This window comes from Wyeomyia smithii, chromosome 2, assembly GCF_029784165.1.
Source record: "Wyeomyia smithii strain HCP4-BCI-WySm-NY-G18 chromosome 2, ASM2978416v1, whole genome shotgun sequence".
Classification (NCBI taxonomy): Eukaryota; Metazoa; Arthropoda; class Insecta; order Diptera; family Culicidae; genus Wyeomyia; species Wyeomyia smithii.
This window is the reverse complement of record NC_073695.1, coordinates 93,213,691-93,240,651: the sequence shown is the minus strand read 5'-3', so window position 1 is coordinate 93,240,651 and position 26,961 is coordinate 93,213,691. Positions and strand designations below refer to the sequence as shown.

The 26,961-nt window shown below is 38.6% G+C and overlaps 1 protein-coding gene across 2 annotated transcripts in view; it reads right to left on the bottom strand.

Moving 5' to 3' along the window:
- Positions 1-23,909, bottom strand: part of LOC129723237 (D-aspartate oxidase) — a 42,962-nt gene extending 19,053 nt beyond the window's left edge. Inside the window, exons 1-2 of one of the 2 annotated variants that reach the window (XM_055677325.1) lie at positions 23,707-23,909; positions 13,725-13,966 (exon numbers count right to left, since the gene is read on the bottom strand). In XM_055677325.1, the coding sequence (XP_055533300.1) occupies positions 13,725-13,912 (188 nt within the window). In that variant the 5' untranslated portion in view covers positions 13,913-13,966; positions 23,707-23,909. The remainder of the gene's footprint in view (positions 1-13,724; positions 13,967-23,706) is intronic. The other variant, XM_055677326.1, reaches the window with a different exon arrangement.
- Between the last annotated feature and the right edge of the window lie 3,052 nt (positions 23,910-26,961).

Here is a 26,961-nt window from a genome sequence, read left to right as displayed (position 1 = left end):
GCCTATGCTCGCAAAGAACAAATGGCATCTGTGTTCTTGGACATTAAGGGGGCTTTTGATTCCGTTTCTATTGACATTCTTTCGGGCAAACTTCACCGACAAGGATTTCCACCAATTTTGAACAATTTTTTGCACAATTTGTTGTCCGAAAAGCATATGCATTTTGCGCATGGTGATTTGGCAACTTTTCGTATTAACTACATGGGTCTTCCCCAGGGCTCATGCTTAAGCCCCCTTCTTTACAATTTTTATGTAAATGACATTGACGCATGTCTGGCAAATTTATGCACGATAAGACAACTTGCAGACGACAGCGTGGTCTCTGTTACAGGAGCCAAAGCTGCCGACTTGCAAGGACCATTGCAAGATACCTTGGACAATTTGTCTGCTTGGGCTTTACAGCTAGGTATCGAATTCTCTCCGGAGAAGACTGAGACAGAAGTTTTTTTCTAGGAAGCGTGAGCCTGCTCATCTCCACTTACAGTTAATGGGTGAAACGATTTCTCAAGTTTTGGTATCTAAATATCTTGGTGTCTGGTTCGATTCGGAAGGCACCTGGGGATGTCACGTTCGGTATTTGATGAAAAAATGTCAACAAAGAGTGAATTTTCTCCGGACAATTACTGGATCATGGTGGGGCGCCCACCCAGGAGACCTCATAAGGCTTTACCAAACAACGATATTGTCGGTGCTTGAGTACGTGTGTTTCTGCTTCCACTCCGCTGCAAACACCCATTTAATCAAGCTGGAACGATTGCAGTATTGTTGTTTGCGTATTGCCTTAGGTTGCATGCATTCGACCCATACGATGAGTTTGGAAGTTTTGGCGGGCGTTCTCCCATTAAAAGACCGCTTTTGGGATCTGACTACTCGTATTCTCATCAAATGTGAGGTTTTGAACCCCTTGGTAATTGAAAATTTCGATAGGCTAGTTGAACTTAATTCTCAAACCCGTTTCATGACTGTGTATTTCAATCACATGTCTCAAAGTATAAATCCTTCCCCATACACCTCCAATCGTGTCAACTTATTAGATACTTCTGTTTCTACTGTGTTTTTCGATACATCCATGATGGAAGAAACTCGTGGAATCCCGGATCATTTACGCGTGCAGCAGATCCCTAAAATATTTTATAACAAATATAAAAACATCAGAGGCGTCTCGTCCACCTGTTCAACCTGCTCATAGGACAGGTAGACAATTTCAGAACAATTACTCGAATTATTTCTCATTTGTAGCATGGATCTGACATCATTAAGTTTTCTTGTAACCTTAATGTTATTTCGAACATTCGAAAATTTTTTTGATTTTCAATTTATTTCCACCAATTTCAATTTCTATTTATTTCTCCACCGTGAAGAATATAACCTGGCTTAACTCACTCTACACTACTCAACCCACCCGCAACACAGTTCACCCGTAATACAACACAACACAACGAGATAAGCAGTAATGACTACCGTTTGTTCAAATCATTTATCTGAACTAGCATTCATTCAAACACTTCTCTGCATTTTCAAGTACTATAGCGTACGCAGCCAGTCATGTACATAAAGCGTGCACCACTACTAATGCGCAGCCTTGCGTAAAAATGACATTTGCGGTTCAAAAATTATGTTGAACCAAGCCGATGGAAACGATACCGCCGACGCCGACCCCCACGCCCACCATTCTTTGATGTTCGTTCATTGAAATTTGAGAGAGGCCGCGAGAGTACACAGCTCTCAACGCTCAAGCGAGCGTCAGGTCGATGCAAAGCCGAGAGTGCAGCGAAGGGTTTTCATGTATTTCCTCATTGATGACATTATTCTTCACGTGAGAAAAAAAGTGTCGCGCAGCGCTGAGTGCAAAAATATATTGTATTTAATTTCGTTTATCCTTGGACAAAACCTGCATCAAACTTTCTCCGAAACGCTTCGGCTGGCCAGAATGATACTGACATTGCCTAATACAACGGCGTCCGTCGAACGAACGTTTTCGGTTCTCCGACGGATCAAAAATTGTTTGCGGTCTAAATCGGGCCAGAATCGATTATTTGGTATTATGATGATGGCTGTGGAAAAAGATTTACTCCATGAGATGATGCTGACGCCATTATTTTACTACGATATTATCGACAAGTTTGCGTTAAAAGTAAACCGAAGGATTCCTTTTTTATATAAATAAATGTTGATAAATAAAGCTTTTAAAATCTGTTATCGCAATACTGTTGTTTTAATGTTGCAAATGTCGATTGAACAGGTGGCCCACTTGGTCACGCGTCGCCTCTGAAAAACATCAACTGCGACAATGCGTTTTATACTGATGGATCACTTCTCAACGGGTCCACTGGCTTCGGTATCTTCAACAATAATTTTACCGCCTCCTACAAGCTCGATAATCCTGCTTCTGTTTACGTCGCAGAATTGGCTGCAATTCAGTATACCTTAGGGATTATTGAAACAATGCCCACGGACCATTACTTCATCTTTACGGACAGTCCCAGTTCTATTGAGGCTCTCCGATCGATTAAGGATGTAAGGCACTCCCCGTATTTCCTGGGGAAAATACGGGAACATCTGAGTGCTTTATCCGAAAAATCTTCTCAGATTACCTTAGTGTGGGTCCCTTCTCATTGTTCCATTCCGGGCAATGAGAAAGCGGACACTTTGGCTAAGGTGGGCGCAACAAACGGTGATATTTATAACAGACCAATTGCCTACAATGAATTTTTAAAATTTTCACGTCAGAGTACACTTGTCAACTGGCAGGCCTCGTGGGATAAGGGAGAACTGGGGAGGTGGCTACACAGCATCATCCCCAAGGTTTCCACCAAACCTTGGTTTCGGGGGTTGGATGTAGGACGAGATTTCATTCGCATGATGTCTCGGATTATGTCCAACCAGTACGGGCTAGATGCACATCTATTGCTTATTGGGCTGGCGAGCAGTAATCATTGCGTTTGTGGATTGGGTTTCAAGACATTGAACACGTGGTTTGGGTGTGTGCTGAATTCTGCGGCGCCAGATCTCTACTTTTGGATACCCTCAGGGCCCGAGGAATACAGCCCTATGTGCCAGTTCGTGATATTCTCGCTCAGCGAAACTTGCCATACATGCTACATGTTAATAGCTACTTGAAGAGCATCAAGGTGCCAATTTAACAGCGAAACAAAAAAAAAAACATGTTAGTTTTAGTATTAGATTTATTTTCGGCTCGTAGTCGGCAGCGAGGGTAAAGAATTTGCCTTTAGATTATAAGATATTCTAGACCATAAGGCATTAGATTTAATAAATGTTGTGTGAACAAAAAAAAAATCTAATACTTGGCGCAAAGGGTTTCATCACATTACATAACATTACATTTTTTAAGTTATTGAACCTCTAACTAATAAAATAATTTCATGATTCACAATTTAGCTGCATCGTAACTCAAAAACTAAATTTTCACACAAACAACTATTACACGACGCACATCATACAAACTGTAACTACTAGCAGTTGAAAAATTTTAAACTAACATACCGTTGTCCTATAGTCACACTACTAAATATAGGACATGAAAGACATTAGGTTCAGTTATTGATTAGTATCTTCACCATATGCTCTAACATACACCCCTCGCAATGACTAAGCGGTTTACCACCCACTCCGTGCATTGCTTATCGTCACACGAGAAGAGCAATCGAGCCAATAGGTGTAAAACTAAAATAAACTGTTTGGAGGTGCAATCACGCCACGTCAATTTTTGTTGTTGTTTTACTTTCGGTTTAAAAAAAGGCTCAAATACCTGATAAAAAAAAAATCAAAGGTTAAAGCAGACAGAGTTTCACATTAGCTCTACCTTCGCCACTTTAGGTTTCATTAAATTAGTTTAGTTACTTTTAAGTTAGTTACTTTTAAGTTTCGATACGTAATCAACAAAATGTATAAGCAAATTATGTGCATGTCATAATTTCGTTTCAATTCCCAACATGGTAAATTTAAAATTAGAATTGATGTGTACTAGTTAATAAGTTTTAACAAATAGTGCAGTATGTATGAGAAAGACCAGATCACATCGCTATGTGGATTAATTCGTATTTTAATACGTATATCCATTGATGTCAAGCTTCATATCAAACATAGGTGTATCGATTTTAAGTACTAGTTTATGCCGAAAAATGTTGTAGTTGAAGGCAAGTTTCGAAGAAAATGGTATTCTCTTAGTCTCATACCAAATAGTAAGTAACCATTTGCATGATTTAGAGATAGCTTAAAACGCGAATTACAGCTATCTGCTTCAACGTACGTTTCCGTCGAGATTTTCTTTCACCGTTGGGTGGAATAAATTCGTTATTTTTTTGTGCTGTATGGTTATTTTCTGGAGGTGATGGAAACCAACCGAAACGCGGACGAAAAAAAATCCTCATACACCCTCGAACAGATTGGCTCACAGAGACAAAATGAAACCCATCACATATTGGCAGTGTTTTGTGATAAATTGAAAAATAATTCTTCCCTATTAGAAATCAATAACACTGTCAGGCTTCGTCACGTGGCCATGAAATATCACGCGTCTCCTTCGTTCTCTTTTAGTGGAGGAGAAGATTCCTTTTACTAATTTCAAACAAACAGAAAATTCAATCAACCTAGATTGCCTGGAATTGAATGGCCTGCGGTACCCGGGCTGTCAAATTTTCAATAAACTTTAATAATCCGCGTTCATTCATCAACTGCCAGGCTTTTTTTAGCATTTCATAGCTTACAAAAAAATCTAAAATATCATTTGTCTTGCTTGTGAACGCGCTGCTTGCAGTGTTAGTCCTTGCGAACGGTTGGAGGGAAAAGTCTCAAAACGCTTCGATTCAGGTCGTCCCTTCCACAAGCGGCGATGGGGAAGGTTATTGCCGCCAATCACGTACCCAACTGCTCTACATTGTGACAACATGAAGAAAACGGGATCGACGGCCTGGAAGTTGACTTTATGTATGTGTCAATCCTGCCTTTGTACGTGTTGACACAGCTGTGCGCTTGTGTGCAAGCACACGGGAAGGCAAAGATTTTCATAATGCATTTTTCATTGTCACGAACTAGAATGGATGTGTTGCAATATGTAGTAGGGAGCTCTTTGCGCAAACGACTCATGCGGCGAAAAAACAGAAGCAACAATGGAAACAATTTTCATTTTGAGGTTGGAAAGTATTCTGTGAATGCAAACAATTCTACGTGTTTCTCAAAAGTTAAAAATTTTCCCTAGCACCCGGGGATTTGAATATTGATGGGACGATTATTCGTTTATCTTTGTCTGAAAAATTTCACTATTTCCTGTTTTATTGAATATACACCTAATGCCAGTCGAGAAGATTTTTTATCCATTTAAATCACAGTGGTTCAAGATGATCAATCGATTGCAATATAGTTACGATATACAAAATAGATAACAGAGGAGATTATTTGTCCAGATTGAAAAAGTTTTAATTTTGCACATTTAGCTGCTTCAATTTATAATAAGAGACGTGTAAAATGACTTTGAAAAATCAAATTTTGAAAGTGAAAAATTCCCATGTAATCTATGATAAGTCATAAGCTCTTCTAACGAACTTATTATATATCGTATAGCGTCACATCGGAGCGATATGGTTGGTCAGGTAAACCACACTACCGACGTTGTACGCAATGAAGCACATAATTGACATTCCAGTGAGCGAGATACAGAGAGACAGCAGAACCAAATAAAAATGCTTCAATCGATTTTCATTGAATACAACATTATTAACCATCTGCTTTGTCTTCTTCTTGTGCATTCATGGTCGGTATAAAACAGGATCATTTTGGTAAACTTGTTACTTTTCGCAAGAATAAACTAAAGCGACATGCTCGGAAAACCAAGTTGCTCAAATTTAGACGTTTTTCCGAAAATTCATTTTTTAGAGCCCAGAAATTTTATAAAAATGATCATTTAAAAACTACTTACTTTACTTTCTACTTTTATGGCGACAGATCATAGAGATCCTCCGTCTCCCTGCCTGCCACCATGTATTTCGTTTTGCAGTGTTAATGGTAAATCCAGTTTTCGCAGTTTCCCTTCTGCGAGCCGCGAAGGCCTGCACCAAAGTTTTACGATTAACACCGATGACATCGATGTCGCAAAGACTAACAGCTAATGATGTCCTCTGCACACTTGCTCTTCGTACAGCATCCTTCAAGGCTATGAACAGCACGTTCGAGAACCCGCCCTTGCTTCAGACCATCCAACGTCACAAACGCGTCCGAAATTTCACCCGCTGTCCTGACGCTTGATGTGAAACCGTCAGGAGTTGTACTACTAGGCTTAATCAGGCAACCATGTGCAAGCATAATATGGTACAACTCGTTGCGTTTCACTGAGTCGTACGTCCGTCGCCTTGAAGTCTATAAACAAACAGTGTGTCTGCAAGTTGTGTTCTCGAAGCTTATCGAGGATCTGTCTCAAGTTAAACATATGGTCTGAAGAAGATCGTCTCGCTCGTAAACTATACTGGTATTCACCAACAACGGCTGCGGGAGAAAATTTTAAATGCGGAATTAAGAAAGGTTATGCCTCGACAGTTACTACCGTAGAGTCTGTGTTTCTTCCTCTAGATAAGGCATATGAGTCCTTCAAACCAGTCCGAGCACAGTTTTTCCTCAAACCGTGCCCTCAGGATAATCTGTTGCCTTGTAGTTTACAGCCGCTCGCTCTCGACTTTGCTAAGTTCGTCCAAGTATGGCGGATCCACAGCTTATCCATCTTCCCCTATTGCTCTCCTGTTACCCTAGACGTCCCACCTACCATCCTCCCCATTCAGCACTACTTCGAAGTGATGCCTGGCCACCTGCGACTTATCGGCAGAAACTGGCACGGTTCAGTTCCTGTTTCCATTCACCACTCTACAAGCTCCTTGTGTCGGGCCTGGTGAAGCAGCTCTCTGCCTCCGCGGGGACGCGATCGTAGTATAGCTCCCTCCGTTGATAGGCTCTGAATATTCAGGGGTATCATCCTCTTCGATCTTGATTTGGTTGTCTTTGGTGGTAGAGTAAAGGCTTTCCCTACCAATAGCGGGACGAAAGCAATCCTCCCGTCCGACTTGTGCTTTCAGATTTGCGACGACAATCTTTATATCGTATTGTAAGCACCCTCTATACTTTTTTTCGAGAAGCTCGTAGAACTCCTCCTTTACGTTGTCGTTTTTATCGTTTGTCGGCGGGTAAACGTTGATAAGTGTTGTGTTTGGAGAATCTGCTTTTGATCCTCAATACGCGTAGATGGTCTGAACTTCCACCTAATGACACGCCTAATTGTATGCCCTAGTAGCACGGAAACGACGCCCCGTTTCGCTCTGTCGCCGCCTCTATGGTAGAGGTGGTACTTGAAATAAGTGCCCGTGGGTCATAGGGAGATATTTTGAAAATAAAACTATGGAGACGAACAACATGATTGACTGGGAAGTATACACGAAGTTTTTTCCAGTAGTTTCAAGCATTTTTATATAAACTTGTAAACCGCTTTCAGTACTGCAAGATGTATATAGAGAGAATAAATTGAATTGATGAGAAAAAAATATATCATCTTTTATATTTTCAATGACGTTGAAATCAACTACTATACGATCTCATAATTTTCCCTAAAAGACCTCTAACTTGTCGCAGAAAGATCTTAAATTTTTCAAACGGCTTAAAAGCTAAAAAAATTTCAAAATAAAATAAATTGAATTATGACGAATCTTGCACCACCCTAATTCAAAGGAGTACCCTAAGAACCAACTGAAAAAAATGCGATTCTAAAATTTTTCGATGAAGAACAAGTGTGGGAATCACCCCAATATCCATCTTAGCACCTATATTCTTCCCGTCGCTTTAATTTCACTCTTCTCATCGCTCTTAACTTCCGACTACTGGACTTAATCAAGAGGTAAAATAAAACTACTTTTGCTTAAAAAAAAAGTATAATTCTACAGTAAATTGAACAAATAAGAGCAATGAGATGAATATAGGTGTTTAGATGAATATAAGAGCGGTTCTCGTACAATAATTATAAGCGAGATTGAAACAAAAACAAAAATCTGAACATGAGAAAGGTCTAACGGCAATTTAGGTGCATAAATTGCTATTTTCAACATTTTCTGACATCAGATCGTTGTAATAATATGTAATTTCCAATCAGATAAAAAAGACTTTTAGGTTTTTTTTCGACTTTTGTATAGAGACCTGTCACTGTGCGTGGTCGTCGGGTCTACTGCCCGGAATTCACGTTCTCCGGTTTTTGACTAATGCACTTCTTATATAGCAACTGCCTCCACATTTGCCTTCCGCAGCTCTTCGGCCAAGACGCCCGTGCATGTGGGTTTGAGCAGAATCCTAATATTTCAAATGCCAATCGTTGTCCTTTTTCGTTTGCCTCGGTCTATACCAATTGTCCTGATCCACATTATAATCCAGAGTTCGTAGATTATTTGTTTTAGCATGCTGCCTTACTAGAGTCTCGATGCCTAGTCTCCCGACGGGGCTGCCGTCTTGGATGTAGCGCGCAAGACACCGCATTTCGGATCAGTCGTTATTTGAGCCGCCCCTGACATGGGCAACAGACGCTCGGACAAGCTGCCCTTCAACAGCTTTTCCTTCCCTGTTAGCATACGACCAAGTTTTTATTTATATTTATTTACTTAGCATTATCGGACAACAGGGTCTACATGAAAAAAAAAAACTTAAAAACTAACAAATCAAAAAGAGCTTCGGCTACGCAATCGACATTTAAAGTTTCACAGCTAATATTGAAGTCGAACAAATGGAATACGGAATTTAAAAGTTTACACATGGTAGTAATTGGTTCGTTTTGACCATATGCAGTCCGATGAAAAGGGATTCTGAGAAAGTCAGTTGTCCAGAGAATTCTGGAGGGCGCGTTAACATTGATATTGGCGAGAAACCATGGCGCATCTATTGATCCACAAAGCACCTTTCCAACAAATACAGCACGCATGTCATCTCTTCTTTTCAGTAATGTGTCCATATCCAGCAACCTGCACCTATCTATATATAGAGGAAGCTCCACAGAATCTGTCCAAGGGAGACCTCGAAGTGCATATCTGATGAACCTTCTCTGTACCGATTCGATTCGTGCAGTCCAGAGCCCAGTATAAGGACTCCAAACAACTGCCGCTGTTTCAAGGACAGAGCGTACAAGTGTAGAGTACAATGCTCGTAAGATCGGATCACGGAACTCATTAGCAATTTTCATTATAAATCCCAGGTTCTTGCTTGCTTTGGAAGTGATACTGCTGTAATGATCGTGGAATCTGAGTTCGGTATCTAGCAGAACACCGAGACCTTTTACAACCGTAACTCGCTCAATATCCTGACCGGTAATAGAGTAGTTGTATTCGATAGGGGCTTAAGGAAAGTATTATCCAATTGAGCGAAAGGGTTAAATTTTTAGAATTAATCCTTGATGCGAAGCTTAACTGGAACGCGCACCTAGATGGTGCAATAAGCAAAGCGGTCAGTGCTTTCTGGTTATGTTCTAAAACGGTTGGTAGGAAGTGGGGACTAAAACCAAAAATGATAAGTTGGATCTACAAGTCTATTATACTCCCGAAAATAACATACGCTTCCTTAGTCTGGTGGCCCAAAACAAAACAGGCAGTAACGAGAGCAAAGCTAGCGGAGCTGCAGAGACTTGCGTGTATTGCTATAACGGGAGCAATGCGCAGCACCCCATCGAAAGCGTTGGACGCAATCCTTCACCTGCTGCCATTGCATGAATTTGTGCAAATAGAAGCGGAAAGGAGTGCTCTCCGGCTCAAACGTCTTAAAAATGTCTTACCAGGTGACCTTCTTGGCCATCTGAGTATATTGCAACACTTCAAAAGAGGGCCAGTGATGAGTATGAACGGAGACTGGATGAAACCTATGATTCACTGCGATATTCCCTACAAGGTGCATGAAACATCACGTTCCGATTGGGAGTGCGGGGCTCATATGGTTCGTCAGGGGTCAACGGTATTCTTCACGGACGGCTCAAAAATCGGTTCAAAAACGGGTGCGGGAATCTTCGGTCCTGGAGTTCAGATATCGGTGGCTATGGGTGAATGGCCAACAGTATTCCAAGCAGAGATTTATGCTATAATTGAATGTGCCAACGTTTGCTTAAGGAGAAATTACAAACATGCGAATATTTGCATTTTCTCTGATAGTCAAGCGGCGCTGAAGGCTTTATGTGCCTCCAAATGCACTTCAAAAATTGTCTGGGAGTGCGTTCTCTCTCTGCGGAGCCTGTGTTGTACGAACTCTGTCAATCTGTACTGGGTTCCAGGACACTGCGGAATTGAAGGCAATGAAAAAGCAGACGAACTGGCCAAACAAGGTTCCACCTCCCAATTCATTGGTCCAGAACCCTTTTGTGGCAATTCAAACTGTACAATAAAAATGGAACTTAAAAACTGGGAAGAACAACGGGTGACTTCCAACTGGATGGCTGTCGGAGGATGTCACCAGTCAAAAAGGGTAATAACGCCAAATTACAAAAAAGCTATTAGAGCTTAATAAGTGGGCGCTCTGTATCTACACAGGACTAATAACAGGGCAATGTCCGAGTAAGTATCATCTAAAGAACATTGGTCGGGTTCAAGACGATACTTGTCGCTTTTGTAGCATAGAAAGTGAAACCTCGGAACATCTGCTATGCAGCTGTGGTGCATTATACATGAGCAGAATCAAATTCCTCAACAAGGGTTGCTTACAACCTAGTGAAATTTGGTCTACTAATCCTCGGAAGGTAATTGGCTTTATTAAGCACATTATACCTGACTGGGAGCGTGCCGAGGCAACCGGTCATCACTCGATCAATAGTGGGGTGACTGGGTATCCTATATAGCACGTATAGTAAGGGGGATATACTACAATAGTTCTAAATAATGGACGCAGTAGATTAATTCCACACAAAAAAAAAATAACGCCAAGACAAATAATTCGGTTACCACCATTTACGTTAACCCAAAGTTGTTCGATATCACTATCACTAACTACTTCTCCTTTTACTGACTCGGTTGAATTGTAGCGTTTGGATACGGCTATAAGTACACCTCCTCCTCTTGCTTTGCCCGTACTAACAGGATCACGATCATTGCGGTAAACATTATAACCAGTTCCAAACAGCTGCGGTGAATGGTCGGTCGTTAAGCCAAGTCTCGGTGAGAATCACCACGTCGATTTCTGCGTCGCTAACTGAGATGAAAAAGTCATCGATTTTAGTACGGAGTTCCCTAACGTTCTGATAGTATAAGCGGATGCAGTCAGAATTTAAAAAAGTGTCGTCAGTATCAGCCGAAAAGATCAACGTGTCATCGAGGTCTTTTGGGTCGTCCGCTAAGCTTGAGGCTTCCATTGCACCGAAACGGTTGCGTACCGGAAACAGTTCAGGATCATGATGATGGTGCGTCGTCACAGGGCTGAAACAGGTGAACGAGTCACAAGCTGAAGCAGTATTAAAGTCATCTTACTTGCCTGTAATATTAGCTTGGAAGACCACTGCTCCAACCTCATTTTATGCCAACTAGTACGGGTAGGCAATCGTAGTCACTCTTTTCACTATTGCTCAAATCTATATACAAAATTAATTGAGCTTGAATGTTCACACCCTCTCTGACCACACCCTCTACCCTAGTGGTTCTCAACCGTGGGCTCGCCGCCGGCAGGCATTAGCTAATTTACATTTCATTTTTTCTATATACACAGAGTGGAAGCGGATTTTCAACCCTTCTGGGAATTAGGACCATGATAAGACAGGGCCGGCGGTTGATGTGGGTAGTATGGGTTGTAGTACCCACACGGAATTATCGGATTAAACCAAAAAAAAAAAATGTTTTCTATGTTCGAAACTTAAAATTGCCGCGAGAGTTTATAAAACTACAGATTTCATGCATTTTTAAGCGATTTGCAATCAAACAAAATTTAGATTTCGAAAACTTCAAGAGCTACTCTTGTGCTTTATTTTCATAAAAAAGTAAGACTGTTACTTCAGTAAGTGAAGCCTTACCAGAAATCCGAATAAGTTTAAATTTATGAATACGCCCGCTTCGGCATCTACAATATCTTGGCACTACTTGACAACAATCAAAGCATCGAGAGAAAGCCCGGTTCCGAACAGCCGACGACCCTGAGCGATAAAAAGCTATAAAGGATGCTGAAGAGGAAGACTGAGGGAAAAGTGGCAACACCGCTGCGTGTGCTTGGTCGGAAAGTCAATGCCACCGACTAAACTGCGAAAATTACCTGGCGAACATGGATGGCAACGACTGGCAGGGCACTTTGTATTTTACTTCCTCCACGAAGGAAGTGAGCTCCGAGGTGAAGTTCAGGTGCTGCTGTAGCTGACAGTCAGCGAAAATAGGATGTTAAAGCCGCTTTTTTTTTCTCTCCGGACTGGCCGTGAATGGAGAAATTTATTACGAAAATGCCGGCCGGAAGTTGCGTCGTTTATCAAGAAAATACCACAAGGGCGAAAACGCGGTGTACTGGCTGGATCTTCCGTCGGCGATTGTTCCGGTTAGCTGCCGGGAGGCCACCCATGAACCTTTCCTATTCCTTACTACCCACTCGGGAAAATAGTGTGACGTCGGCCCTGCGATAAGATGATCTTGGATAAGATGGCATGATCTATTTTACTTCCATTACTTTTGTTAAGTTTCGTCATTACAGATAAGCGATCAACACACACACACACACTGTACGTAAATTAATCAAAAAATGTAAATTCTTGAGTTGACATCATTTCAAAAACATCTCTGGAATTTGAAAGTTACCCGATTGCGGCCACTATTATTACTCGAAAGAATGTTTCGCATTCATTCCATAGAATCGGCGCTCTTCCACTTCCACGACGCTATGCCTGTCGAATGCTAATCCATCAACATATCAACCTAGCCAAGTTTATTTATTTATGTTGAATAATTTTTCTTTAGTTTGTTCCGTGCGAATAAAGCAACATGTGCAAATGTGCATACCGGATCGAGGCAGCGCACTCATTCGCCACACGTATTTTATTAGGTGTTTATAAACTGTAAATATAGGCACGGAAATATAAACAGTCATACTAAAAATAGCTGGAACCACTAACGGCCGTCTTACATCCGAACACAAGCCAACCATCATAGTGAGGCGGACCACAAGTCGTCGCTATACAGAAATACACAACACTACTTTGCACTTGAGTAGCTGTACAATATAGTCACCCTCGTTTGTGGCGAAACAAAATAAAATAACACCGAATAGATCGGTTTTACGTTACTATCAAGCTCGAATAAGCAGCCATAAATTACGTAACCTACAAATACCACCATATTACCGCAACGATTTTATTTGCAAGCCACCTGTTCAGCCTTAGCCAGATAGCAGTGTATTTCTGTTTACTGATGAAAGGTTGAGCTTCGCTTTCGGCATCGTGCCATGCAACATATTAATTCGGTATTCGTAATTCGTAACTTTCGTAAACAAGAGCAAAATTATTGTAAGAATTTTGTCAATGTATTTAATTCAATGTAACAACTGGTAATATGTCCAAGATCTCAACCATTTGAGGTGCACACACAGTTGCAACCTTTAATTTGGTCTAATATACTTTCTATCATAAAATCAGTCTGCCACGTTGCTCGGTTTTATAGGCATATGAATGATGCTAACTCATTTAGGTTAACTATATTGGAAAATCTAGAAGCTGTTCTTGTTCATCGACCAATATATTTACTTACCTAGTTATATCCTCGCTCGGACCACAAAAGCTTGTTCCCGGGCGAAACAATCCTGCAGCAACGTCGCTGCAGGTGTCCTGCTCGAAACGATCTGCTACAATTGTGACGGTTGCATTCCCATATTCTTGCTGCAACTCCAAGGCAGTTGTAAGACCAATCACTCCCGCACCAATCACGCACAGCTGCATCTTACCACTATTAGTAAATTCGTGTAATGGTGAAAAATCACCACTTGGGTCTTTCTGAAAGTAATTTTGTAATTCAAATTAAGCCATGCATCATTTTTTTTTGATTTCGTTAAATGTTTGAAACTAATTATTTTCATTCTAATGATTCTAAAAATACAAACACTCGATGATTTCATTTTGGCGAATATCCCTGTTGAAATTTAAAAATGGCATACCGTTAAAGAAAGGGTAGACAGGTGCGCCACGTTTCTAATGTAATTTGGTGGGAGACAATATGTGGTGATTTAATTAATTAAATATAAAGTCGTAAACTGATGTCAGGGATGCATTCGTTAGAACTATGACATCAATCATCACAGTATATGGCTTCTACAATATGATTGAATGATATTACATGAGCGTAGAACTACGTCTTTAAGAAAGGTCTTTAGTAAGGATGTAGGGTAGCGAACGGCTTCAGCAGAGGTTTTCTACGGCAGGTTTTCTGTAGCAATCTTATGCTACCCTAAATATAATAACAATCTAAAATCGGAAAATGGTATGAAATTTGTCCAATTCCAAATGCTTATAAGTTTGTCAGTACTAAACCGATTTGCTACGTTCTTGCCGCAATCGATTGAGAAATTAGCTACGCTTCGGGATAAATCCAGAAAACTGTAACTTTATGATGCAAACTATTGTACTAAATGTCTAGTTTCATTGAAGGCATGTTTCGACCAATTAGAGCTAAAAAAGACCAAAAAAACCAAATAAATTTTCTTAGTGTATATTTTTTACAAAGTATTATCAATTCTCTAAAACACGTTCTCAGACAGTACAATACTGTTGGTAATCTGCACCAAAAACTTCAAAGTAATGGACAAAAAGGACGACGGTTTTCTTGTCTCGATCATGGTTCAAACCAAAAACATCATATCAAGAAGACTGGAAGCTCTGCCTGAGATTGAGCGACAGTTTTGGCAACGCAGTCTTTTGAGTAGAAGTGGAACTGACGCATGCTAGTGTGTGTGTGTGTGTGCTGGCGATGCGAATGCAAGCCGGACGCACAGGCTAGACCACCACACACGCACACTATGTCTTCGCAGCGATGTAATCACCAGCACTTTCATAGCAAACTTTCACCTTTAATGGATGGAGTGCGCTGTTTGATTTTACGCTTGTCATTTGTATGGGATCGATACAGAGATGCCAGTCTTCTTGATATGATGTTTTTGTTCAAACCCAGTGGTTTGAATTTCTATCAAGATCTGTACTAAAACGAATGTGATAAGATGTGTACCATTTTGATTCTATTTCTTCAAAAACACCATGCCCAGATAAAACATCATCACATTACCTCCAAAAACACAAACGTTCCCAAACAACCACTCGACCCCATTTGCGTCCAATATAATTCTACCGCAAGAATATTATTTTATTTAGAGAGTTCCGTCAAACGGCCGAGTTCCAAAAATGTTTAAATAAACAGCTCAAGTATTTTTGTAAGTTTTTTATACTGAAATAACACCCCTATTACGTAGTTAAGAAAAATTTCTATCCGCGGAAAATAGCTCTACTAGAAAATTCATCCTAATATCGTGCTATAAAATGTAACTAAGTTATCTAGTTTGTTAACTAGTTATTGTGGCTGCTTAACTAATATATAAGGGGCCATCCACATACCACGTGGACAGATTTTAAACGATTTTGACCCCCCCCCCCCTTCCCCTCCGTGGACAACTGCCCATATAAATTTTAAAAAAAATGTATGGACCGTGGACATTAGCCAAACCCCCCCTCCCCCCAAAGTTGTCACGTGGTATGTGGATGGCCCCTAACCTAAAGGCTTTTAGACTGTCCCGGATCTGAACATAAGTTTAAGAACATAATATATATAGAATATCACAAGAGATTGCATTTTTTATCAATCTTTAGGAAAACAAAATAAACTGAAATTAGAAAAAAATCGGCAACCTTCTTTTACAAAACTGGATAGTACGTACATCTTGGAAATTGTTGAGAAAAAAAATTTAAATTAATCCACCTAGCGGTCAGACTAAGCCTTTCTCACTCGTACTTATTATTTGTTAAAATAGATTTACACGATACACTTTATTTCAGAAAAAAATACCCCTTGATAATATTTGCTGGATTTATTTATCACTCTAAAATAACTAATCATTGGTAGCAGTGAAACCATACCGAACATTAACACATGCGAATAACATGAAATAAATATGTTTCAAATATATGACGCGAAATTTTGTTTTGATCGTGGTATAATCGAACCGTCACTGTACTCATATATTGGTTGGTCTCGATTATATGTAGGCTCGATATATTATTCGTTAAAATATAATTTTTGATTCGATTGTTTATAATAAGATTTTTTTCTATATCGAATATGACTTGCTTTTCACAAATTTTGAACCACGTGTACAATCATAATAATTCGTCAGTTAACCCTTAACTAGCCGTAACTAGCACATTTTGATACATAACATACAAACTAAAAATCCGATTACAATATAATTTAATAGGGTTTCATGGGGCAAATAGTCCTTTCATTTGAATTTTTTTTTGAAAATAGGTCCAATCTTCTCTGAGCAAATCGAGTGAGGTTGAAAATTTGCACATACATACACACATACACACACATACAGAAAATGCTAAGCTCATTGATTTGAGTTAAGTTGGGTTATATATGCCATTCGACCGTTTGGAGCACTTGTATACCTTCGGTTTTTCCAGAGATAGTTATACCTTCCATTAAGAAAGGCAAGAACTCGTGAATGATATAAACTCATTGGAAAACGTTAAACGTTCATAAATTCTGGACCACATGTTTATTCATTGTAAAAATCATCGATGGTTCTGAAGACAGCATTTTCATTTGATACCTGTTTTGTTCCAATTGGTTGTGTAGTTTCTGAGATGATGAAGTTTCGTTATTTTCACATTTCGTTACATAAAAGACAACGTTGCAGTCCGATTATAATAAAATTCAATAGGGTCTTATCAGGCAACTAGACCTTTCATTTGCAACTTATTTCGTAAAATTCGGTCCAGCCATCTCTGAGAAAAGTGGGTGAGTTCAAGTAGTCTCAGGATAATGTTTCTTTTCATAGCCTGATTTCACATTATTATATATAACGAACAAAGTTGAAGTCCAATTACAATAAAGTTCAGCAGGGTCTTATGGGGCAACAAGACCTTCCATATGACACTAATTTTGTGAAAATCGGTTCAGCCATCTCTGAGAAAAGTGAGTGAGATTAAACAGTCTTCGAAACACGTTACTTTGCATAACTTTTGAACTACATGTCCAAATACTGAAAAACTAATTTAAAAATGGTTCAAAAAACAAACCCGTTCTTCTAATACCAATTTTGTTCAAATCGGTTGTGTAGTTACTAAGATATTGAAGTTTTGTGATTTTCACATTTTGATACATAACCTCGAAACTAAAAATCCGATTACGATAAAATTCAATAGGGTTCTATGAGGCAACTAGACCTTTCATTTGCAATTAGTTTCATGAAAATCGGTCCAGCCATCTCTGAGAAAATCGAGTGAGATTGGGTGACCGTTACATGCATACACACACACACACATACAGAAAATGCTCTGCTCGTCGAACTAAGTCGATTGATATACGAAATTCGACCCTCTGAAGCACTTTTATATCTTTGGTTTTCCCAGTGATTGCTATACCTTTCTAGGAGAAAGGCAAAAAGAAAACCACAGATAATAAAGATAAAGAAATAGCATAGATGACAGTAAATAGCAACCTATAAAGCAAACTTCTTACATTTCAATTGAAAACTTTTTAAAATGAAATAGACAATTTTTAAAAAAATATTATTTTCCCACAATTCAGTTTAATTTGCATTTTTTTTTTTTGTTAAAGCACTGTTTAAATAGGCACGACGATTCGTGATGATCTGAGCACGACAATTCGTGATGATCAATATCTTAAATGCTAGATAAATTCCATTTGTAAATAATACCCCGTTCACACTACACCGCATATCACCTGATATCAGGCGATTCGTGCTATCGAGGCCATATCACCATCCATATTACCTGATATCCCATACAATCGAGCTGTCAACGGATATCACCTCGGGTTCATGCTATCGCGGATATCATGTTCGAAAACCAATAATAACCACAATTCAAGCAGTTGGCAACACGGCCAAAAGACTTTTGACGCAACCCTACAAATTTCTAACTTCGCGTTGTATGCGAGAAAAAAGGAAGGAAATATGTTTGCTATTTTCATCCCGCACATGTTGACAACTGCATATGAGAGTTCGCGTTGGTGCGAGCCAACTGGCTGACATCTCTATGCTGTTGTCTTGTTTGAGCTTTGACCTGTTTTTGTTTTCTTCTCTTTTCAATTACCAAAGCAAATGTCAAATCATATCAGCTCACTCTAATGTGAACGCTCGAGATGATATCCGATATCATCTGGCGATATCAGGTGATATCCGGCGTAGTCTGAACAAGGCATAAGTCTGCCTAGATATGCTGTCTGGAATTGGGCCCTCCTTCCAAGGGTTTTGTTGAATATGTCAGGAACTTCATGCACCAACATACATCGTAATAAATGATTTGATCGACAAAAATATTTTTGCTCATGTAAAACTTAATTCTTCATGATAAGTACTCGTCATCTTCTATTGAACGATTCCATGAAAATTTTCAGATTTAATTTTTTTTTTGTCATTTTTTATTTGAATGAAACTTTTCACAGATTTTATTATGGATTTATTCCTTGTTCAGACTACGCCGCATATCGCCTGATATCGGACTTCGGATAGATGATATCGGACTTTGGGTATTCACACTACAGCGAGATGACATGGTTTGAATTAAAAGAAGAAGACAACCAAAAACAGGTCAGCGTTGAAAGAGTTTGTGAAGGCTGCTCGGACCTATGGGATCTTTCATATGTAATTGTCATATATGCGGGATGGCATAAGCAAAAAAATTCCCTTCCTTTTTTTCGGATGCAACGCCAATTCGCGTTGACGCCGTTGAGAGATTTTGAATGCTGCTCGCACTTTCGCGAACTCTCATATGTAATTATCAAAATGTGCGTGATGACAAAAGCAGAAATATTTGCTTCCTTTTTTTCGCATGCGAAAACCAAACAAATATCAACAACACCGCCAACACGAATTTCAAATTTGTAGGGCTGGGTCAAATGTCATTTGCTTAAGTTGGTCGTGTTGCTAACTGCTGCAAATCTGTTTTTTATTGATTTTCGAACATGATATCCGCGATATTTGAGGGTGTGCCTTTTCCTATCATTCGCTGTACATTTGACTGAATATAACCGAGGGAATCCGCTATGAGTTATAACATCGAGTAAAACATAGAAACGTCAATCCTAATGTTTTTGCTCTTTACTATTTTCTTGCTTGTGTTTGCTGTAGACACGAAAACCTCGCCTTTTCTTTTATTCACGAACGGAAAGCTTATATATAAATTATGAAGAGTTTTTTACTTAATTTCTTTTTTTTTGGTTATAACCGAATACACTGTGTAACAGCAAAACAAAGAAAACAATCCAACCGACATTGACGTTTTTGTGTCTGGTTTGACGTTTTCGTATCAAGTTTGACGTTTTGTATCTTCGATGTTATACTCTGTCAAATGTACAGCGAGGGATAGGAAAAGGCATACCCTCGAGTATAACATCGAAGGAAATCTCCAATCATGTAGCTGTCAATCAACTTTCTCAACACGAAGTCTTAAACGCACTTAAAAGCTTAGACGCATCAAAAGGGCCTGTACCTGACGGAATAGCTCCCATATTCTTGAAGAATATTTCAAAAGAACTAACAGTTCCATTAGAACGTCTTTTGATTTTATCTCTGAGAAGTGGGAAATTCCCTGAAACCTGGAAATGTTCTTATTTGGTGCCTCTTGCATTCCAAAACTTTTTTGATTACTTGTAAATGATAAAAATTTTCAGCAAGCTAAAAACCATATCACTAGTAAACAGCATGGCTTCTTTAAAGGTCGTTCAACGACCTCGAATCTTTTGGAATTTGTAACTTTTATTCTCAACGCAAAGGATAATGGTAGGCACGTAGAAACCCTTTTCACTGACTTTAGTGAAGCATTTGACCGAATCGACATACCATTATTACTCTTCAAACTGCAAAAAATTGGATTGGCGCCTCAACTTTTGAGTTGGCTCCAGTCATATCTAACAAATCGCAAACAAATATTGCGCTTCCAAAACAAACTTTCAAACCCCATTTCAGTCATCTCTGGGGTACCCCAGGGTTCGCATTATGGTCCACTTCTTTTCATATTGTATGTAAATGACAAGCAACTCTAGCGACGCAGAAGAATTCCAGAAATAAGTCAACTTATTCTACACTTGGTGCAATAAAAGCCTACTCAAACTCAATGACAAGAAATGTAACGCAATAACATTTAGTCGAAAAATTGAAATACCACTTATTGTAACATCTCTAGGAAATCAAACTGTACAAACATGCAAGATTGTTAGGGATGTAGAAGTAATCCTAGACACCAAGCTAACCTTTACAGAACACAATAACTCCATCATAAGCAAAGCAAATAGTATGCTGGGCTTTATTAAGCGGTTCAGCCACAATTTTCAAGACCCGTACACTATCAAACTAGTTTACATTACATATGTTAGACCTATTCTAGAATATTGTAATCTTATATGGAATCCTTAGGCTGCCACACACGAGGAACGTGTAGAATCAGTCCAAAAACAATTCCTTCTAAACGTGCTTCGCAACTTGAATTGGACTGCATTTCCTCTGTCATCGTATGAAGCACGTTGCATGCTCATTAATCTGCAAACACCTAAAAAACGCTGCGAATTTGCTATGCTATTTTTCGTCAATGACATTATCTAAAATCGTATAGACTCATCTGCATTACTATCACAACTCAGCTTTTATACACCTTCACAACATCTTTGAACAAGAAAACTTTTTTCAGAAAAACAATGCAGAACTAATTATGCAAAAAAATGGTCCCATAAATCAAAATGATGCGTCAGTATAATCTACATTGTGAAACCATTGGCATAAAAATATCAAAAGAACAATTTTAAAATTGTCTGAAATACACTAGAAATAATGCTGTCTACAACATTGATAAAGACATCACATAGTCAAACTTACATTTTGGCTCAGATAAAACAAATAGTTCTTACGAAAATTGTAACTTTTTTTTCTCATTTGTCCGTGATCAAAAAACCATTAATATTTTTAGCCAACCTTTTGTATTTTCTATAAATAAAAAATTAAAAGTAACTCTTTGATATAGTTTTTTTTCCTGAACAAATTTTTTTACACTGTTTATTTTCTCAGAAGACAATGTTACCATCTATATCTTTGCCGAAGACATTTTTAATCATCGATACCTTCTCCCAGATGGTCTCCCAGATGGTCTCGAGGTACGATGCTGGCCTAACAAGCCAGTTGTCGCAGGTTCGAGTCTCGGCTAGGAAGAGACTGTTAGTGTCAGTAGGATCGCAGCACTAGCCCCGCAATTGTCCTGTACACTAAATAGTCGGCTGCGAAGTCTGTGTATAAATAAATAGAAGGTCAAGTTCCGAATCGGAATGTAGCACCAAGGCTTTGCTTTGCTTTTACCTTCTCCACACAAACGCTTCATAAAAATAAGAGAGATTAGAACAATACATAGGTACAAGTTGGCATCGCTGGCTCACAGCAACATCTGTGCACTATTTCAGCCTAATAAAAAATGACAACTAAAAAAATTTAGTAAAATTATAGACCGTTCCGATAATTATAAATACACTTACGATCAACCGTCATTTCAAATAACGTGCAGTATTCAACCGAACGTTGGCTGCGTCCTGTTAATTACATCCAAAAGAAACAGATGGTGTCATTTTTTCTAACATTTAGTGCGAAATTTTGAAAATGCGTGGCCTTTCTCCCGAGCAAAGAAAGCGAATTGTGCACAAATGGGGCACCGTGAGTGGTCTTTCTATAAGAAAATTAGCCAGAGAAGAAGGTATAAGTGTCGGAGCAGTTCAAACCGCATTGCGGAAGTATTGTGAAGAGTGCACATTCACTGATGCCCCAAGACGTGGTAGAAAACCCGGGCCTGTTGATACCACACTGGACAAAAAGGTTAAGGAATACTACAAGCGGCATCCTTCAGTATCAGTACGAGATGTGGCGAGAAAGCTTGGAACCTCGGCGAGTAACGTTATGCGTGCCAAGGGAAGAATGGGTCTGCAGACCCGTCGGAAGCAGAAGCAGCCAAAACGAAATACAAAACAAGCTGAATCTGTGAAACCGAGAGCTCGGAAGCTTTATGACAAACTTCTACATAAAACTGGACTATAAGACTCTGCCAGGACCGCAATTTTATACATCACCGAAGGGAAAGGATGTCCCTGGACCAGTGAAAGCCATTTACACCGAAGAATTCGACAAGAAGGTAATGGTTTGGCAGGCCATTTGTGAATGTGGGAAAATATCTCGTCCATTCATTACGAATGACACAATGAATGGTAAAATTTACGTGAAAGAGTGTTTGCAGAAAAGGTTGTTACCCATGGTGAAGCAGCATAACAATCCTCCAATCTTTTGGCCCGATCTTGCTTCCTGCCATTACTCTACGGATGCACTAGGGTGGTATAAAACAAATAATGTCACATGTGTCCCAAAGGAGATGAATCCTCCAAACTGCCCTGAAATTCGCCCTATTGAAACTTTTTGGGCTTTGACCAAGGCAAAGCTGAGGAAATATGTCAAACCAGCGGACAATGTTGAAAAATTTAAAAAAGATTGGCTTAAAGTGGTAGAAATGGTCGGAGAACACACTGTGCAAAAGCTTATGAGTAGTGTTAAGAGAAAAGTTAGAGAACTCGTGTATCCTACGAAAAATAATCCCAACTTGATTTGAAACTGGAAAGAAAACACTTATTATCTATATTTCAGAATAAAATGACCCGAAAAATGCTGTATTGTTTGTTTTATTCAAGAAAGAAGATGTATTTATAATTTTCGGAACAGTCTATATCATATGTTGCAAGTAATTGCACGATGTTTTCAATCACATCGACATAATAACTGATAACGTTGAGATGGAAACTAAATAATCGATTGATGTGAGAACATTTTACACATTTCTTTTCAAGTCGACTTTTATGCTTTAGGCCAATAAAAGTTTTGCTTTAATAAAAGCTAAGCTATATTATTCGAAAAACGCATGGTATTTTTTGGAACAAAAAAAAACACATATAACCCCTTTAATAGAGATTGTTGCATCGTTATCTACCGTGTTAAATTTTCAATTTAGCTGATGCAATCCGGTGATTAAATTGAATTGATTATCAGTTCTGAACATTCACAAAATTTTCAATCACAGCATCCCTTTTTCTGACCATTCCTGAGATAATTCATCCGTCTTTGTTGTTCCTTGTTTATCGCGATTCATACAATATTAAGTCATACGACATCGAAAGACACATTCAAAATTAAAAATTATCAGTACCTTATCTAAGGACTGATAATTTAAATAAGGAGGGGTTTGAAGTTATCAATTTTTTTTTTTTTTTATTTTGCAATTCGACACAACCATATTCACGGATATTTTGTTGCATACAAAACCCTTAGTATCTTTACACAGTTATAAAAATGTAAAAAAAAATTCGGTTTTTTTTTGTTGTTGTAATAAATAAACAACAAGTTAGTTTGACTGATATAATGACAGCGGCGACAGCTCATAAACATATAAACAATTTCATCCCAATCGTCACGAAACAGACTCACCTTAGTATGCTGCTATCAAAATCCTGTTGAAAAGTTTAAACCCGCGTTTTGGGTGACAAAATCTGATGCTTTTATCTCGACCAAAAGAAAAGAAACATTGGCGTAAACTATGCTTTCACCTGTTTACTATCTTCGATAAAATTGATTAACACTCTCCAGAAAGAGGCACTACTGACAGTTCAGGAGCATAACAGCCGACTACAAACAAGTACTATATAGCAAATGGGACAGGAATTTGAGAGGAAGATTATTATTCTTGCACTCATACAATGAAGCTGTTGATACGAAACATGTACTTACGAGTAGCAGCTTTGGTTGTTGCTAACGAAAATGAAGCATCCCATCACAGCGCTCACTCGCTAACTGAATGGCGAAAAAGGTGAGCGAATGTGATAACGATTGATAAAGCGCAAATCAAAAGCATCTATTCTCATTTTGACTGATTGTCTATTATTCACATTTTATTTCAATGATGATATTTCTCGCACTCTACGTAACTTTCTGAATAGTGGAGGAGTGAAAATCCAGCTATCACCATGCTCCTCCATTAGTGTTCAGAGCAACGTATCTTGATTTCAATTAGGTACCTATTTATACCTATTTTTGATTGATTTTCTATTTTACAGCGGCGATGATTTGCTTTCGAAACCAATCTTGATTCGCCTCAATGCACTCTATATGTTCCTTCCGAAACCAACTTCCACCATATTTTCCCGTTTTCTGTTATCATACGCGTAACACGTCGCGCCACTCTTGAGAGGCCAAAAATATCTTATTTCTAAAAATACATTTTGCAGAACATATACGACGGTTTCTTAGGACTTTTAAAATCATATACTGAAATTCATTCGACACTGTGGTGTGACGCAATAACGCAGCGAGAAATAATTAAAATTTGAGATATTTCTCTGGCGGAAGTATGCAGCGTTAAATAATAGTGATTGTCACTCGAATGTTTTCAATCAACGATCTATTGAAAATTTCATTGTATTTACCATACTGTCTGACAGCTGCTGATTTTGTTAAAGGCATAATTTAAAATCATTTGCATGGACACTATTTTCTAATATGTAGCTACATTTTCTCTATTCCATGTTTGGTGCTCTGTCGAATACAAAATGTATCGTGCCGTGTCAAATAAACTACATATCGGAATAAAAAAATATTATCGGACAAATTTGAAGATTGAAATCGAGGAACCGAAAATTGAAGATTTAAAAATGAAAACCAATTGAAAATAAGGTTATTCGTTCTAACCAAAAGCAGCAGTAGTTTGCCTTATCTTATGTGTCTGGCACCGTGAAATTAAGTTATATTGTGCCGTGTCACAATAAATGAATAAAGCACAGTGGTGCAATTTCTTCGCTATCCTGCGGGTGCCTCCCTTTATTTAATATATGCCACTAAACGAAAATTTTCATGTCTCATATCAATTTTAACGTAGATACAGGTTCTTCTATTGAATATAAACATAGGATGCAAAACAGATACCGTATAGAGTTAAAATTGCTGATAATGGACTGTCACGAATAGGTAGGTTAGTGATATGCATGAATCACGAAACTATTCTTACGCATGATAGAAGGAAAAACATAAGTGGAATAGAAAGACGCAAGACCAATGTAGTCGACAGTCCCTGTTTGTGAAAAAGCGTGGTAAAATTTTAAATTGAATAAAGTAATCATATGCAGTAGAATGTTTCGACCTCGTGTTGATTTACGGAACTGTAACTGTAATTTTTCCTACTGCCAAATGTCCTGGTGAGAGAAGAACCGCAAAAAAGCAAAGCCTTTGGTGCTACATTCCGATTCGGAACTTGACCTTCTGTTTTTTATTTATACATAAATTTCGCAGTAGATTGTTCAGTGTACAGGACAATTCGCGTTGACGGTGTTGCTGATATTTGTTTGGTTTTTGCATGCGAAAAAGAAGGAAGGAAATATTTTTGCTTTTGTCATCACGCACATTTTGACAATTACATATGAGTGTTCACGTAGGTGCGAACAGCCTTCAGAATCTCTTTCAACGCGAATAACCCGAATTGCGGGGCTAGCGCTACGATCCTACTGACACTAGAGATCCTTCGAGAGAGAGAGAGAGATAAGCGATAAAAAACGCCAATTTGGCAAGAGGGTTTAACATGTCAGAGCTGCCAGATTTCTTCTCAAACGCATTGTTGGCTAACTTTTTTTAGACTCGTATTGTTGGTGGTGAAGATGGAAGTCCTGGGGAATAATAAAGTGCATCCGGAAAACCGTAAATTTTTATGTTTATGTTTATTTTTATACACTTTCACCAAAATTGATTATTATTTTGTGAACCACACAAAAGGTTTGTGAACCTCCGGTTAAAAAGCTTTGAGATAATGCAATTTTGAAGCATTCCTAATTCATTGTTTAGCAATAGAACAAGAAAAATAGTAGGAGGGTGGTATCCAAGACACGACCGCATAGTTGACATAGTTGCATTTTATAATTTTATTTTGAAGCTATGTTTGATTTGAGCTCGTTTTACTTTTGTAGTTTGCTTGATTTATTTTAACCAATTTAAGCTCAACATCTTCCAAAAGGAAGGTATTTTGGTTCGGGTGGTAATATCAAGTATCTAGGTCGTCAGCCCAAATTCATCAAGCGACACCTCAAACGACTTGGAACTGAAACTAGTTCATTGGTGGCCATTTCCACTGTTGAGGTTGTCTTTAACCATTTAAAAAGTCAAAAAAGTCATTAAAAAAGGACCGTTCATTATTGGCATGGTTTGATTTTGGCAACAGAAAAAATTCTGGCGTGTTGCCAAAATCGAACGGGGTCTGTATTTTGATTATTTCTTTGCAGCACTCTATCTTGAAAGAAAAAATATTCTCTTCAACATTCACAATGGTCCAGAAACCAAATTTAGGGGGAAATTTGGGTCTAGAGCTCTATAGCAATGTTTTAGAGAAAAACTTTTTTTTACAAAGTTACTTAAAATTATTGGAGCTATGAAATTGTAGAACAAGGTTTTCTATTTACAAAAATAAAAAAGTAAGATACTTGATAGCATCGAAAATTTTGGTCACCCTAATTTTTGATACTTTTTCAATAAGCGCTTTATCATATGTAACAAGTTTGTAGAAGAAAGTTTTTCTCCAAAATATTGCTATAGAGCTCTAGACCCAAATTTCCCCCAAATTTGGTTTCTAGACAATTGATGAATGCCTTTCATTTTAATACAGCGAATTTTCTTTAATACGCGAAAAGGCAACCTTCTATAAAA